Here is a 17,938-nt window from a genome sequence, read left to right as displayed (position 1 = left end):
CAAGCTTATCTTGTAAGTTGTGTAGGCCAGACGAGTTTAGAAGTGCATAACCTGTATGAAAGGTGTTCTGTCTTTATCTGTATTCGAACGTTTCGTAAACATGAAGAGTTGTGACAATTTCGTAAGAAACCGTCACCACTATAAAGTCTGAATCAGAGCATGATAACAAACTCCCCACATTATTCAGCCATATCATTACGTTGGAAATTCAAAAATACCTAAACAGTCTCTTCTAATTAGCTTTCCTAAAATAATATATACAATGTACCTACAACTTGCTATGTGCTACATACAACAAAATGCACGGGGAAATTTGCGTTTTATCAAAATGACATACAGCATTGCATGATAACTGAAATGCCTTTTTTATTGTATCAGCATACTGTCCGTTAAAGTAAAATGTTACAAGAAAAGGCACAGATGTGGCGCTCGGAAAAAAAACGTACTGTATAATCAAAATTATAGCAATGCCGGTGGACGATTGTTTAATTAAACACTGTCGTTCAAACGCCATCATTTACAGCAATAAAATAAAATAATTGTACCTGGTTCATTAAAGACATGATTGTTTCATTACTGACTTGAAATAAGCCTGTACTGCTTATTTTATTTTTTATTTATTTTTTTATTTAAGGGTCTTACATGTACGCCCACATTCCCAACCCTACTCTCCCATTTTGTTTCAACAGTTGTGTAGGCGAATTACGATTGCCTCCTGTTTGGCCCCTAGTATGATCGATGAGCACCAACAGGACGAAACAGTTGGCTCGTTCAGTGTTGTACATGTCTGCGATACTGTTTGCTATAACTAAATAATATAGGTGTGTCTGTTACGTTATTGTTCGGGTTGTGAAGTCATCATCAATGTTATAATTTGAATAAATTATTGCTTTTCCATCTCCTTTCTGTACATGATTTTCATATATCTATCATTACACTGGGTCAGACTCCTTTTTCCATTAACCTATTTTCAGGTTGCAGAACGTTTGCATTTGTGAGGAAGGCAGTGATCGAATTATATTCTCTAGCCGGGCCATGCAAAAGTCTCCCAATGTTCGACCTTTAACGTGAGCGTAATGAATAGTTTAGCAGTTGTAAGTATAATGTGACTAGATGTAATAGTGAGATGGAACCTTCGGAAAGATTTTAAGACGCGGTTGCACTCCGAATCGCCATCATATCCGCACTATCGCAATGAAACAAAAACATTAATAATCTTTATATTAACATTCTGTGCAACTTTGATAATATTGACATATTTTCTAAATTGTGCAAGTCTAATGGAAGATGTCAAAACATGCAAGGTCATCATTTACTGTTTGAAGTCGTCCCGGTAATATAAATATTTATTTTATTAATTACAACCTTAAACAATAAACAAAATGTAACATATCAATGTTTATTTCAATCGGGAAATATTAAATGGGACTACTTCCAGACCTTATTGGTAGATGCAGTCATATGACAACGAAATTGTTTATGGATTTAACGAACCTCAAACTCTAAAGTAGGTATCTTATGTCCCATTTAAGAAAAAATGTAAATATCTAAATTATGAATCGTTTAAACGAATGTAACTAGTCTGATGTAATAATATCTGCAATTTGCAAATTTAACCAATTTTAATTCGGGAAATGTCTAAATATTTCAGCGTCATAGGTGATTAGTTATTTTAGGGCGAATCAAAATTAGAATCTCCCGTCAGCATTTACGCTGAAAAGCAAGATGAAATGAATAGAATTATTCAGAGCAACGAGCATGACGTCAACCATTATTAAGAATGTAAGGATTAATATTAAGTGATCCTGACTCGATATCATTTTCTAAAACTCGTATATTGTATATACAAAATGAAAATATGAAACAGCAGGTGTTGTATAATTTAATGTAAATTAAACATTTAAATAGTATTATTATATACCTTATTATTATGATAACAATGTTCGGATGCAACGCTATTTCACTGCAGTGTATTCGTTTACTGGTACACTGTATTATGGAAATGAAATGTCATAAAACCAATAAATGAAACATGAACGCTCATTAGTGAGGTTACGGAAACAACATTAATTGTTTAAACGTTAAAAATATACAGTTAATAAATATGAATGTATAAATGATCGGATTCTACTTAAGGAAAGGATTTCTATTGGGGTCAGTTTATGTGGTGATAACTCCAGTTTAGCACGTGCAAATTGAGAAGATGACAACGCTTTATGGTCCGTTTCTGTTAAACTTTGACGATGTATAGATTCGGTTAAGAGGTGACGAGAAGATGACAACGCTTTATGGTCCGTTTCTGTTAAACTTTGAAGATTTATTGGTTAGGTTAGGAGGTGACGAGAAGACGACAACGCTTTATGGTCCGTTGCTGTTAAACTTTGAAGATTTATTGGTTAGGTTAGGAGTTGATGAGAGATGACAACGCTTTATGATCTGTTTCTGTTAAACTTTGACGATTTATTGGTTAGGTTAGGAGGTGATGAGAAGACGACAACGCTTTATGGTCCGTTTCTGTTAAACTTTGACGATGTATAGATTCGGTTAGGAGGTGACGAGAAGATGACAACGCTTTATGGTCCGTTTCTGTTAAACTTTGACGATTTATTGGTTAGGTTAGGAGTTGATGAGAGATGACAACGCTTTATGATCTGTTTCTGTTAAACTTTGACGATTTATTGGTTAGGTTAGGAGGTGATGAGAAGACGACAACGCTTTATGGTCCGTTTCTGTTAAACTTTGACGATGTATAGATTCGGTTAGGAGGTGACGAGAAGATGACAACGCTTTATGGTCCGTTTCTGTTAAACTTTGAAGATTTATTGGTTAGGTTAGGAGGTGATGAGAAGACGACAACGCTTTATGGTCCGTTTCTGTTAAACTTTGAAGATTTATTGGTTAGGTTAGGAGGTGACGAGAAGATGACAACGCTTTATGATTATGTTTTTCTGTTAAACTTGGACCATTTATAGGTTAGGAGGTGATAATTCAAGTTGACCACAATAGAAACTATTCCTTTTTAGGTTTTCTTTCCTGTGAATAGTTCATAACTATTCTAATTAATAGTCTGATAAGAGGACTAATATTATATTTCCAAAACGTAGTAATATGTGATCGGTTCATTGAGTATAACAGCCTGAAATTAGCATAACAAGCCACGGATAACACAGCCCTCATCTACTGTTGAAGACGTTACGCAACTGTGCCTTGTTTTTTAAGAAAAATTGAAAACCTCCGCCCACAGTCATTGTTGTCGGCTTCATGGAAACTTGTCATGCTCTATGGTCCGGTTATTTAAGCTTTGAGATGATAATTTAATTTATAAGGATTATTTAATGATTGTTAAATCAAGCAATATCGTTTTGATCATTTTAAAAGGACTCGGCGAACTCAACCAGTCTTTTGCATGTGTATCATACGATTCCGCCTTAAAGTTCCCGTTAAATAAAGGGCCTCTGAGTGATGTTAATGTGTTATTGTTGAAATATCTTGTATTGCATAAAGTCCACATGTGTTTTACATAGGAAGAATGCATTGTGTAAGTACATTTTACCATCTGACGGCGGATTTTCCAGGGAAACAGAGACCGTATTTTAAGTAAACGTTATCCCTCGAATTTCATGGATGCTACAAATAGGGATCCTTGTTTTTTCCCTCTCACCTTCTCTCTCCTTTCGGTTGTGTCTCTTGGCACCTGTCTTCATATGACCTTGGTTTTTACATGTACCAGGATGTCAAAACCCAAACAAACAAACAATAAAACAAACAAACAAGAGCATACATTCTTTGAGTACATTTAATATTAGAACAGGCAACTTTCACAATTCATAAAAGCAGCTTCAACGAGAGTGATTTTTATATATAATAATCTATATATGTATATAAACAGCGTTATCATTATATAATGAAGATTGCATATTGTAATTCATGCGATAGGCTACATTTTCAATGACGAAACACTGTAAATTAAAAACATTCTAATTCATTTAAGATGAAACAAGGCGTCAATGTCCTCGACATATGATGAAATTGATCATTAATGGCGTCACAACAAATAGCATGACCCGAACGGGTCAATGCAAGTCCATTTCAATTTTATGAATTCCTGACATCACCAATTTATAGATGTCGAAGGAAACGCTCAAAAATATCGTCATCTCTTTTAGTTGTTTAAGTTTATATAAGGCCTGTGGTAATCTTACTGCATTTTGAGATTTACGGCGGTATATCGTGATTATACTGTCACAAATATCCGTTTTATTGACTCCGTTCCTCGTCACCAGTAAAACTATATGTGCGACAGCATAATCAGGATATACCGCGACAAATCTCACAATGCAGTAGAGTTATTCCCTAATGTTTAAAATAGTAAGAATGAATAACATGGAACGAGTGTTGGAAAATGAAATTTAAAGTATGCATAAACAAAAAAAACTACAACATAACATGATATTTCCTCATTTCTAATCATTAATGTGGTATTCATATATGAAGACTAATTTCGATGAATAAAGCTTTATTCCAAATGTTATGTATAATAATTAGTATTTGAGGTATGTCAGTCGCTTAAAAACACATAAAGCTGTTCCAAACATGTATTCGATATTGTTCCCACAAAAACAAATTTACACAAAACGATAATTCGGTTAATAAAAACATCAACTTTGGTTATAATGTGCGCCTGTATTACGAGGCTTCTAATATAAATCTACCACACAGCTTCCCTTTACGAAAGGAACCAATCTGATATTGTAAACTCGCTTATTACTTTTATATGATACTTTTTGCTGTTAGGAATTAAATGCTAATTTCTACATATCATGTGTAATTATCCTGTATAAATTATAAAGAGACGATTACGTTGCCCAATATATCTGTTTTATTGCTTTCAATTACATTGATATAAAGGCAATGCATGAGATATCAGCTGATAAAGATTTGCAGATAACTCAAGGATAAATTGATTAGCCACAAAATCACAATGACAAATGACTTACCTATCACCGGTCGTTACTTTTTGATACTATTGAAAAAAGGGGTGATGTATGTGAGGCATCACATACACAATCATCAAATAGTTTAAAAATATGCCAAGTGCATTTATGTTGTGTGATCGGCCTTAAGCTTTCGTTTCCTAAAAGATCATATCATTCATAACATCCTAGACGAATAAAGGAAAGATACTCCCCTTAGAGATTAACGTTTACGATACAAACGGGTATGTTACAACTCGGTGTGTATCTTAATAAGGCATGATTTAATGCATGCATTAAGTTAAGTTTGACAATCACACTGATTGAAAAAATAACTAATATCAACTACAGGTGAACATATCAAAACATCAATGATGATGTATTATGACACGCTAAAATTAGCATGTCACGTCATAAATAAATATAGTCGAATTAAGCCAATCATAATAGACCCCACCAAATGTATTGGGTGTTTGTTGCTCACCTGGTACATTTTATTTCTAGAATTCTAAATGGACACACAAACACAAAGACATGTGCATTACCTGGTGAGTATAAAGTTTTATCTTTGATTGTCGACTTAAACTTCGATCTCTTTTCACACGAGGTCCACTGATCCTAGGACGAATAAATGGCCATTTCAAAAGTTCAAAGCACTGCAATTGCACAATATAGAAAAGGGGAAAATATACTGATTCCGGTCACGTGACTATCAAAGAGCGGTGCCTTAGTAGTACATCTGTACAATGTAATGTATTTGGTGGTCTGTATTCACTGTTATTTATTCAATTCTTTTCTTCTATACTTCTTTTCTCCCTTTCTGTGGTCAATTTAATCTATATTACTTCAGTGAATTTTGAACCTTATCTAAACATTACATTTTTATTTCTTTATTATGATTTGCCAGTTTCTGTATCATATTTTGTTATAAGAAGTTCTATAGTTTGTTTGCAATATTATAGCGCGTTTAAGTTCATATTTTTTTATTAAGCTGTAAATATATCACACATGTTTGATTTCATATAAATCGTTATGGAATGAAATACCTGTAAACTTTAAAACAAAATTATAGTCACTTATAAATATGTCTAACTTGATCAAATACATTTTACAGCCAAGGTAATCTTTTAAGAATATATACCTGCACATGTTATCAACCTAATATGTGCAATCAAGCGTGAGCTTCAGACCACTCGCTCTCTCAAGAATTTTGGTTCGGTCCCCGGCGGTGGCGGAAATTAGAGAGTGATGTCTGATAGGGTTAGTTGTTATCTTTCTGATTGGTCGGCGGTTTTCCCCCACGAAAACGTCATTTATGTCAGCTTATATAAGTAATCTTCAGAGACTGAAGCTTGTTTTGTTGCACTATTTAATTTTTTGTAGATTAAAATGTTGTTAAAAGTCATTTTATTAATGAAAACATGTGACATTTTAAGTTCTCAATTTTTGAAGACGAGATGAATAATAAACCAATATGAAGTACAATGACTTCTATTAGTCATGTAGCAACAAAGATGGGATACAGAAATTGACATATCATATAAGGGAATGTAAACAACAATATAGATGTAAAACCATTAGGAAACTAGAAGGGAGGGATGGTGTGATTAATATAGTTGAGATGTCTGGGTAGAAGAAATGACTTCATTTCACAAAATTACCAAAAGTGATGAAGGGGCCGCGTCAGTGTCCCGACCCCAGTAGTGTGCACCGCGCTGATTGGTACAGAAGGGAGTAATGTGTAACGCTGATTGGTCCAGCGGATTTCTCACCCAAACGTCACATGTAGATCACGCATCCTCTAGCCCCTAAGGGTTTAGGCAGTGTATGGACTTCACCCTTAGTTTACGTGATCGTTTAATAATAGCAATGACGCGATGGCCACTCATGATCCAACTGATGGGCTGCATACGTAAATCCTTTCGCTACTTATGATTAAAACATTGAAAGCTTTAAGCCTGTACATATCCATGTAGATACAGACATTGATATAATTATATAATATTTATGGTAATTACCAACTTACAAAATGTACATAAATACATCTATTGTTCAAAAAAATAAATTTGTTCCCTAAGCTGCGTCATAATAAAAGTTCTACAGAGCTTGTTTGTTACTGACAATTGTACACGACGTTAGGTAATTATTATTATTAATAATAATCTAAGCAATTAATCATACGCGGTAACTAATGCAGTTGGAAAGATTTCATTTGCCTTTTTAGATTTTAGGACATAGTAGATCTAACTTAAACAGATCTACTATGTTTTCGTAATACTATCGATTTTCTGTTTTCTTTGTTTTCATTTTGTCATTTTTGGTCATACGCCACACGATTTTTTTGCTTCGACAACCAAATTAAAATATCATGTTGATTTAGTTAATTTAATTTACTACATGTTTCTAACAGAAAAAATTTGATCCCTTTTTATTTTATTTTAAAACTTACTGCAATCATTGGCACTTAAAAATCCAGAGTAGTGTTTAAGAAAACGGAAATGTTAAGGAATAGAAAGCTAACGATCGAAAATGAAAGTGGCCACCTTCGTTGTTACGTCTCTCTGTGGGGTGACCATAATTGTCATACTGTGCGTAGAAGTTTAGAATAAAGTAGGCGTCATTTATATTTTAAGTTCAGAAGAATAAATATGATGCAAGTAATTCAATAAAGTTATTGTTGTTACAGCACACAGCAGGTTTAAGCTTTGATTAATATTATTTCGTTTAGATATTTTTGAACATCTAAAACAAAAAAGATTACCATGAATAGCGCGGAATTTATCCGCCATAAACTTCTTGATCCACAAAGTTTTATGAAATGTTTTTGAATGCTGTATCACACTCAATTATCACAGGAGGCAACATATGTATATGGTCCCCGTAACTGAAACCGTTTTTTATTGTATCCTCATCTGTTTAACACATAATAAACAGCAAATTAATTTTTGTTTTCGTTTGACAACACTCTTACAAATTGTCTTTCTTTTCGGTAGCGTTTTCTCGTGCTCTGTGGGTATACCCGAAGTAAGAATAATGTGACCCGATGGGGAAATATTGTTTCATGTCTGGGTTATGTTTTTTGTTTAAATGGCAATTGAAAGTGGTTCTTAAGTGATTTTCGTCGATTGCTGATACTGTGCTCTCTAGCCCGGACTGCTGTTGACGAAAAAGGAAATATATAACAATTAGTGTGTTTTCTTTTTCTTTTCTTTTCTTTTTGTTTTCGTCGTTTTTCCTTTTGATTTTCATCGAATATATAAAAAAGGACAAAAAGATCTTTTGACAATAATTATGATCATGGTTGTATTATACGTTGTTTACTGTGTGGTATTTACTAAAAAAGGATTTTTTTTAACTTTTTAAATAATTTATACAGATTAATATCTCTTTGTATCACTTAACATTTTATATATCTTCGCTTTAACATATACATTCATAGGTGAAAATATATATTTTTCTTTGCTATCGCCTCCGCTTATTCCTTAAATCTTTGTTTGCCATGCATATGGTGTAGACTTAATGACATATCAATCATACATCTATAACTATAGCATATTATTTGTATTGTGTTTAAAATATATATATATATTACTGTACCAAATTTCATTTCATAATAATTTGCTGTATGATGATATAACAGATTGAAATGTTATTTAAAGGCCGGATGGCGACATGTCGGAATGAACCCCTTCCGTTTTATCCATGAATTATCCATAGAACTTAAGCACTAACACGTTTTAGCCGAATCCCCCATGGACCACTCACATTTATTCTATATTGATGTGAACGTTTGTGATCATATATTTGGTGACTAAAATCTACTTGTTGCAAAATTATCAGTTACGGAATTCGAGAAATATCTGATTTCGTATAACACAAACGGATATTGCTTGAAGCAAATTTATTATATTTTATTTTATTTTTTTTACTTGAAGAAAATGATATAAACAGGATGATGAAGATCTCATTCTAACATACCTTTTTATATAAAGTGAAAGGCCCCGGATGACGAAAATTGGTCCATGTAAATTTAAAGACAATGCTTATTTAAGTCGTTAACAGAATTATAAAAAACTTTCAAACTATCAGTTATGAATTTTAAAAATGTATAGTTTAAAATTATAGATATAGATTAAATATGGCAGCAAACTTTAAAATCATGAAGCATAAAGGTGAACGATCTTGTTTTCATCCACAAGTCATTCTCAAATTTACATCAACCACGATAGCTATCGTGAATTTGTTCGTTTTTACTGCGGTCACTTATGCAGAACATATAACGCGCAGGTTTTTTTCGTGCGAACATCGTACAATATTTCTACGAATATATATAAATATAATGATAATAACAACAATAACTCGAGGTTCTTATATACCGCTTTGTCACAACCTAGTTTGTAGGTCGTCTCAAAGCGGTTCACAAAGTATTATCTGTAGATATAGGGCATTTGCCACCAGCCAATATATTTCTCAACTCCCTGGGAAGTATACAGCCGGTGCTGCCATTTCGGCCCTCACAGCTAGCATTCAACAATTCTAGCACTGCTCAACCACTTAGTCAATTACAGCAGAGTAGACTGGAACAAGCAGAGTAAAGTATCTCGTTTAAAGAGGGAACACAGTGCCGTGACGTGACTCGAACCCGCAACCCTTCGCTCACGAGCCCGGCATCTGTTAGGCTAAGTGACAACAAGAACATGGCTGCCGGTCAAGCTTCATTTATTATAAGTGCGCATGTGCAACATCATTAAAGAAGGGAGGCAATCATTACATAGAAGGGAGGCACCTCTAATCGCACTAGGCGTACTTTACACAACATCTCCCCTTTTAGCTTTGAATTATATATATGAAATGAAATACATGTATATCATTCAATGATGATAAAACAATAAGAAATATAATTATTTCAAATGCAATTGCAAATTAGATGTTTTTACCAGATATCAATTAATTGCAATGAAATGTAAAATTGAACTTAATTCAAACTATTTTAGCACAGTTCTCATATAGGTATGAAATGTTAAGAATGTCTCTTCACTGGAAATCCATTGTCACTTGAAATTGTTTGATTGAATAAAATTAACATTTTAAATCAATTTGACTTGTCTTGAGTATTCAATTCAATAAATGATCAATATGGAACTGAATGAACTTATAACTTGATTACTAATGTCGACAGTTCATCAAGAAATTAATTATAACATATTTACAATAAGATTTAACCAAAACTAACTGAGCTTAGGTATCCTACCCGCTCAGAGGTAGATAAGAGGATTATTCTGCCTCTTTCGGACACTATCTACCTGTCTAACTATCAAATCTCTTAGGTCTGTTAATCACTCGACCACTGACTCGACTGATGCGCGGTTGTTCAATGGTTGGTGGTGAACTGACAGTACTGTTAGCTCTGGGTTCGAACTCAAACTCTGATCGATATCACCTGGAGATGGCGTAGTTGACGAGGTATCTGGCAAAGTGGATGGAAGTTCGATTTCGCATGATTCTATATGATTTTCCTGTGTTTTTAAGAGATGGCGACGATTCCTTCGGTAGAACTTGTTATTGTTGTTACGCACAATGTAGGATCTCGGTTCTCCAGATTCCTTGACAACTTGAGCTGGTTCCCAAGTATTAGAATTATCATCTCGCATTCTCACAACATCTCCAGGTTTCAAATCAGGTAGTGACCTTGACGATCTGTCATAGCACTTCTTATTTTGCATCTGTTTCTCCTGTAGCTGATATTTGACTTTTGCTGTGTCATAATGTGGCTTGAGTAGCAACGTTCTGGTTGGCAAAACTGTTCTGGTTTTCCTTCCCATCAATAACTCAACAGGAGACATATCAAGCCCTGAAACCTTGGTGTTGCGTAGCTCTGGAATAGCTAGGTAGGGATCTCTCCCATCCTCATATGCTTTTCTCAGCAGTTTTTTTACAGTTTGTATAGTGCGCTCTGCTAAACCATTACTTTGGGCGTACCGTGGAGAGGAGGTTATGTGTTCGATTCCATATGACGCTGTGAACTTACTGAACTCCTTACAAGCATACTCTGGACCGTTGTCAGTCTTGAGTGTTTCTGGTATACCATGACGTGAAAACTGCTGTTTTAGACAGTGAATTACGGTACTGCTCTTTCCATCTGTAAGCTTGTTGATTTCGAAGAATTTCGAATAGTAGTCGACTAGCATGATGTACTTTTCACCATTGAAATGAAACAAATCTGACGCTAGCACTTGCCATGGCCTGTCAGGCACTGGGTGTGGTTTCAGCGGTTCCCTTGACTGTTTATTCTGATGACGATTACACGTACCACACTTAGCAATTTTCTCTTGAAGTTGAGCTCTGAGTCCAGGCCAAAATACAGATTCCTGTTCACGCGACATACACTTCTCAATGCCTAGGTGACTATGATGCAATTTACTCATCATTTCATCGCGCATGCTCGACGGTGTAACGATACGATCACCCTTAAGTAGTAAGCCATCACAAATGCACAGCTCACCACGAATGTTCCAATAATCTAAAACATCTTTGTCACATTTTGATCTGTCATTAGGCCAGCCGTTTAAGACCATGTCCTTGACCTTTGACAGCACAGGGTCGCGGTTAGTTTCAGCTATAAACTCCAACGTTTTATGTTGACTGATGTTTAGCATGACATGAACTTCAAACTCTTCACAGATATCGCTGCTGGCTGTACAATGAACAGGTGCTCTGCTTAAGGTATCTGCAATGTGTAGCGTTTCACCGGGACAATATTTGACCTTGAGATCATATTGTTGAACCTTTAGCATCATACGTTGAATGCGCTGGGAAGCCTGAGATAAGGGTTTTTTGAACAAACTCTCAAGCGATTTGTGGTCCGATTCCACAGTAACTTCTTTACCGTAAACGTACTGGTGAAATTTAGCTAAACCAAACACAATGGCCAGCATTTCCTTCTCTATTTGTGCGTAGTTACGTTCAGCACTGCTTAGGGACCTTGAGGAATAGGCCACTGGTTGAGAGTTCTGCATTAGGCAAGCTCCTAATCCATATGAAGAAGCGTCGACCGATATGGTGATTTCTGCGTTGACGTCAAAGTACTTGAGTACAGGTGCCTGTGTTAGCGCTTGCTTGAGTGTGTCAAATGCTGTTTGATGTCGTTCTATCCAATGCCACGACACTTTGCTTTCCAAACGTTCACGCAAAGGTTGATTAATGGTAGAAAGGTTTGGTATGAATTTACTCAGGTAGTTAACCATGCCTAAGAACCTTTGTAATGCTTTCTTGTCATCGGGAATAGGCATTTCTAAGATGCTCTGTATCTTCTCGTCACTGGGTTTGAGACCCTGGTCTTCAAAAATATGACCAACATATTCTACCTCAGTTTTTCCAAACTTGCACTTGTCAGAATTCAAACGTAGATCAACCTCTTCACATTTGTTGAGTACAATTTCTACTCTTCTATTGTGCTCATCCATGTCTGAGCCCCACACCAGAATATCATCCATGATGACCTCACAACCTTCCACATTCTCAAATATTTGGGTAAGAGTTCTCTGGAACACTTCCGGAGCCGATGTGATACCGAAAGGAAGTCTTTCATACTTGTATCTTCCGAATGGCGTATTAAAAGTTGTAAGCCATGTGCTTTCTTCAGCAAGCTTAATCTGGTGAAATCCGGATGAAGCATCAAGTTTTGTAAATATTTTCGCAGACTTGAGATTTGCAGCAACATCTTCAGCTGTTTTCAAGGGATAGTGCTCCCGCTTAATGGCTTTATTTAAGTTACGTGGATCTAGACATATCCTGACGTTCCCGTTTGGTTTCCGTACTATTACAATAGGATTGACCCATTTCGTAGGTTGCTGAACCTTGGTGATAATTTTAGCTTCCTCCATTTTCTTAAGTTGAGCCTTAACTTTGTCACGGAGCGAATGAGGAATCTTTCTCGGAGGTTGCACGACGGGGGCACGCTGTCATCGATCTCAATCTTGTGCTCGCCAGGTATGCATCCAATACCCTTGAATATTTTTCTATGCTTGGCCTTGATCTCATCAAGTGTAAGTTTCCGGTCAGCTGTACATACACGCTTAATTAACCCCATTTGAACACAACTGTTAAGTCCGAGAACTGGGACGGCATTATCATCAACAACTTGTACCTCAATCATGTAGTACTTTCCATGGTAATCTAAGACAATGTCAGCTTTACCTATGGTCTTGATACGGTGTCCTGTGTACGATACCAGGTTAGCCCTCGATTTACGAAATTGAGTAACCCCGGCCTTTTCACAAAGGTGTTTAGGCAGCACATTACACTGTGCACCGCTGTCGATTTTGAACAGTACACGCGTTCTGTTGATCTTGGTGTTGACGAACCACTCATCCGTAGTATCTGTAGCCTTTGTACTGCGATCATGTACCGTACCGATGAAAAACGAATCCGACGCGACGTTGTCAGAGTCACTATCAGAATAGTCTACTGTACACGTGTGTACCTTGCCTGTGCCTTGATTTCTGTGTAGATCCTGTTCACACATATGTGCAAAATGATTCATCTTTTTACACTTGTCACACTGTTTTCCGTAAGCCCGACAGTATTTTGGACCTCTAGGATGTGATTTACCACAAAATCTACAGTTATTACGAGCGTTAGATTGTTTAAAAGGCGGTGGCTTCCTCGGTGTGTTGCTGAACTTCTGCGGTCTACTCTGAGTAGCCAGCTGAGACTTATGCTTATCACGCTTATTAGGCTTAACTGCATGGACGACCTTTTCATCATTCAACTCTTTAAGCTGAACCTCACTTGCTTCCGCTGCTCGACAAATGTCAATACATTTCTGTAATGTCAAGTCTTTCTCTCGTAACAGCCTAGAACGAACAGCATCGCTTCTAACCCCACAAACTATTCTGTCACGAATAAGGCCTTCTTTTAGTGTATCAAACTCACATGTCGAAGCCTTGTTTCTCAAATCAGTTACAAATTTCTCAAATTTCTCTCCCTCTCGCTGATTACGGGTGAAAAACATTTGCCTTTCATACGTTATATTTTTCCTAGGATTGCAGTAATTTGCAAACTGTTGATAGATTTCAACGATTTTGTACTTATCTTCATCATTCGCCCAGGTAAACGTGTTGTAAATTTCCAGGCACTCAGCTCCGACCACGTGGAGTAGGGTCATCGCCCTGACTTTTCCCTCTTTCTGGTCCACCCCCGACGCTGCCTCGTAGATTTCATATTGCTGCTTGAATCTACGCCAGTTTTCCGCTAAATTGCAGGAGAGATTCAGGGGCGGTGGCGGCGGTAACTTGTCCACTACCCCGATTTAGTCTGACACCATGTTAGGCTAAGTGACAACAAGAACATGGCTGCCGGTTCAAGCTTCATTTATTATAAGTGCGCATGTGCAACATCATTAAAGGAGGGAGGCAATCATTACATAGAAGGGAGGCAACTCTAATCGCACTAGGCGTACTTTACACAACAGCATCCTATGACGAGACTACCGTGCTTCCAATAAATACAATGTATTCAAACGTATCTAAGAACACATTCTACATGTAATATTGATCATCAAACTTATTTCACTTTTGAGTTAATTTTAATATTTTTCACTCTTGCTACGCATTCTTGCAAAATTACTATTATTCATCAAGAATCCTTAAGTTTCGCTGGTTTTCAAAAACTAAATGGAACATTATCAAGACTGGACTGTTTTATCGGGAAACCACTTATGAACACTAAAATTTGGCAGAGTTATCATTACTGCAATAATCTCTTAATCAATCTCTCACGTACTGAAATATTCAATGAGTAAAGTGTTTTGATGCGACTTTTCATCTAATACAGACTAGTTGTTGAAACAATCACGTTTTATCAATTCGCAGTCACGGACACCGTTGGCAAAAATAGAAATATTAATTGATGGTTTAGATTCAGTATATACAAATTAAAAAAATTAAAATCAATCATTATATTTAAATCATCACAGCATAAAAGTAAAGTTCTAACTAGACCATGCGTAAATTCACAAGACTTTGTGGCTTCTATTTCATGGTCTTCAAGTCAAAATCACAGACACGAATGAAGTATATCCCAGCGGTTCTTAGAGAGTTTCTTTCTTTAAATGTAATTGCTTACGAATATTTATTTTTTGTCATTAACGTTTTTCAATTTTTCAGGTTATGGCTCTAATAACTCGTTGAACAACCAGCACTGGACAATGAACGACGACATTACTTTCTACCTAAATAGGCGAGGAACTCGAAAGACGACTTTCCGAGGCTATGATTATTGTAAGGACAGAGAATACAAGGAGAAAATGTACTGGAAATGTACCAACAGACTGTGTGGTGGTCGAATCATCACGCTGGAACACATCGTAGTGAAGGAGACTGAACATAGTCTGCACGGCCCTGATCATGGTGAGGTGAAGAAGAACTTATCAATGGCCAGGGCAATACTGGATCTTCCAATGTCATCACGATTAACAGCTCCGGATTATAGGATTGATCGATCTGTTATTGGACAAAAGTACTGTAACAATGTCGTGGTGGTAAAAGGTGAACAAAATAAACGAGATGAGTTAATGGATGTTGGTAACGACACCACAAACAATGGTAAACAACGCATCAGGGATTTATCAAAGAAGATGTGCCATCCCTTGAATGTCAAACATTCAAATACCGTTTGTACCAGTGGACTCGAGGAACTTGATTATGGTGTTCTTAAACATACAAATTGCGCAGACATGTTAGGAACAGAAGCAGAGTTCTGTACCAATCCTTCAACGTTATGTTACGGCGATTCCGACACAGAATTACGCCATGTAAATCAAAATAACTATGGGAATAGACCAATTGCGATTGAAAGTGGTGAGCAGAATGAACGATTAAGTTGCATATCTGAACAAGGTGCATCCGACAGACATTCACAAGAGGAAAGGGACGATTATGCAGAATTCAATGACTTGAACACTGACAGCATTCAGGAGCTTCATCAAGCAGACCTACAAATAAGGCTTTGCATGGCAATGTTCAGGTTAAGAGAGAATACAGACCTCACCTTGGAAAATTCGATTCCAGATTTTAGTCAAAAATATGGCACGTTTAACCCTCAAAGGCAGAGCCGAAATACAAGATTAGACGAAGAGGAAAGCAAATTTTTACACGACCTGCTGAAATATTTAGATGGCCTTCCAAAATGATTCAAACATGATGAAGGGATTTGAATTTACTAAATGTCAAGGTAAAACACACCTGTCAGTGATTTGGTTTGGTTTGTTTGTGTTTTACGTCGTATTTACAGCTATGATCTGTCAGAGATCAAATGAGTGACTTAATACCTAACATTCTATTTTTGTTTTCTTGAGAATAAATAAAGATTTTCTTTATATGCTTTTTTTTTTTATATTATTTGTATTTTTGTGTCGACAATATCTGCTACATGAGCATTACAAATGGCAAAAGTGTTCCTGCCACCTTGAACAAATACTCCTATATTATTGGAATAATACGTCACTAACCGTAATTGTCTGCTCATTAACTGGGTCGGGGACAGTCCATGGAAGCTAAAATGTAGTATTTTTAAAAGCAACATGACGGCGCGTATTGCCCAATGGTTATACGTTGAATGGATTGTGGTGTCAGAGCTAAGTCTCTCATTATAAATACTACCCAAGAATACATGTACTTATACTCTTAGGATTTTTTTTTTTAAATTTACATTCACATGGTACTCGTGCTCAAACTAGAAAAAGTATATGTATATATACATGTACATATAGCACACATTTTTATACACGGATGTAAAACAGCACCGACAATTCCTTCACCAATTTTCCGGCAAAGGCATTTTCAGAAGTAAAGAAGTAAGAAAGATAAAATAACGTTAGATATAAGCAGAAAATTACGGTGTCTCTGTCATTTTGACGCTTGAAACTGATAAACAGGTGAATGCAGCCGAATCAATAACGCAGATGACTACGATTTGTAAACTGCTATTTTCGTCCGTATCCTTTCAATGATTATGAACGAGCGATTAACATGATGACTTCAGACTATAATTTTAGAACATTAATATGTCACGCTTCATGGAATACATGTAAGTATGAAGCTACGCCATTTTGTAATCGCATGACAATGCAAACAATCCCTACCAAGTTATAAAAGTCGATATACAATGTATTATTATTATTTAGTTTCTAAATATATAACAGAATTGATGCTTGAATTATAATCCTCATGTCTAACTTAACGCCAAGTTAATTCCTTATTATTTTGATGTCCAAATACAAACACCCGCTGTCAAGATTAGTCATATTATATGCATTCATTTTATAATTACATGAAAGTATTTAGTCATGGAATATCATGGCAGGCAGGTGATAAAAAGAAAATAGAAATATATCCATAATAATCCACTTACAAAAATACAAAAATACACATTAGTCGACTCATGAGATCAGGTTGTAGATTACATGCATTTGTCAATGTCAACAGTTTGGTTACGTTTGATTGGGACAGGCTTCCATGCTTGCAATGTATGTGTGTGTGTGAGTGTGTGTGTGTGTGTGTGTGTGTGTCGTTGTGTGTGTGTGTGCTAGAGGCGGTGTGATGATTTATTTGCCTACCTGCGAGAAGGCAGATCCGATGCTGAATTTAGAGTGCTACATATGTACCTAACTAAAATACAGAAGGCATCCAGCACAGTATTCCACCCAGTCATATCATGCTTACGTTGCAATGTAATTTATATCATTTGACACACCGCAGCGGAAATGTAATTACTAATCGGTACTCTTCATTTTATGAACGCAGACAGTAGATCATATATTTATACGTGTACTTCTAGAATTACTCGTTTAATTAAATTAGTATGTAAAGTATTGATATAATAAAACACTGAATGAAAAAGTTCGAACTGCGCAAAGTTGAGGAAACTTAACCAACATTCCACAAATTCTGCAGATTTATTCTTGA

General features: G+C 36.0%; 1 protein-coding gene across 1 annotated transcript; it reads left to right on the top strand.

Moving 5' to 3' along the window:
* The first annotated feature begins 5,443 nt into the window (after positions 1–5,443).
* On the top strand, positions 5,444–16,319 carry LOC110457985. The gene is made up of 2 exons (XM_021509505.1): positions 5,444–5,521; positions 15,140–16,319. Exon 2 carries the CDS (start codon positions 15,181–15,183, stop codon positions 16,162–16,164), a length of 984 nt encoding a protein of 327 aa, XP_021365180.1. The 5' UTR covers positions 5,444–5,521; positions 15,140–15,180; the 3' UTR covers positions 16,165–16,319.
* Positions 16,320–17,938: the final 1,619 nt, after the last annotated feature.

This window comes from Mizuhopecten yessoensis, unplaced genomic scaffold, assembly GCF_002113885.1.
Source record: "Mizuhopecten yessoensis strain PY_sf001 unplaced genomic scaffold, ASM211388v2 scaffold9385, whole genome shotgun sequence".
Classification (NCBI taxonomy): Eukaryota; Metazoa; Mollusca; class Bivalvia; order Pectinida; family Pectinidae; genus Mizuhopecten; species Mizuhopecten yessoensis.
Note: the sequence above shows the minus strand (reverse complement) of the source record. Positions and strands in the feature narration are given on the sequence as shown.

What these genes read in the sequence shown, in the direction of transcription:
- LOC110457985 (XM_021509505.1), top strand. Translation starts at nt 15,181, where the DNA reads ATGAACGACGACATTACTTTCTACCTAAATAGGCGAGGAACTCGAAAG.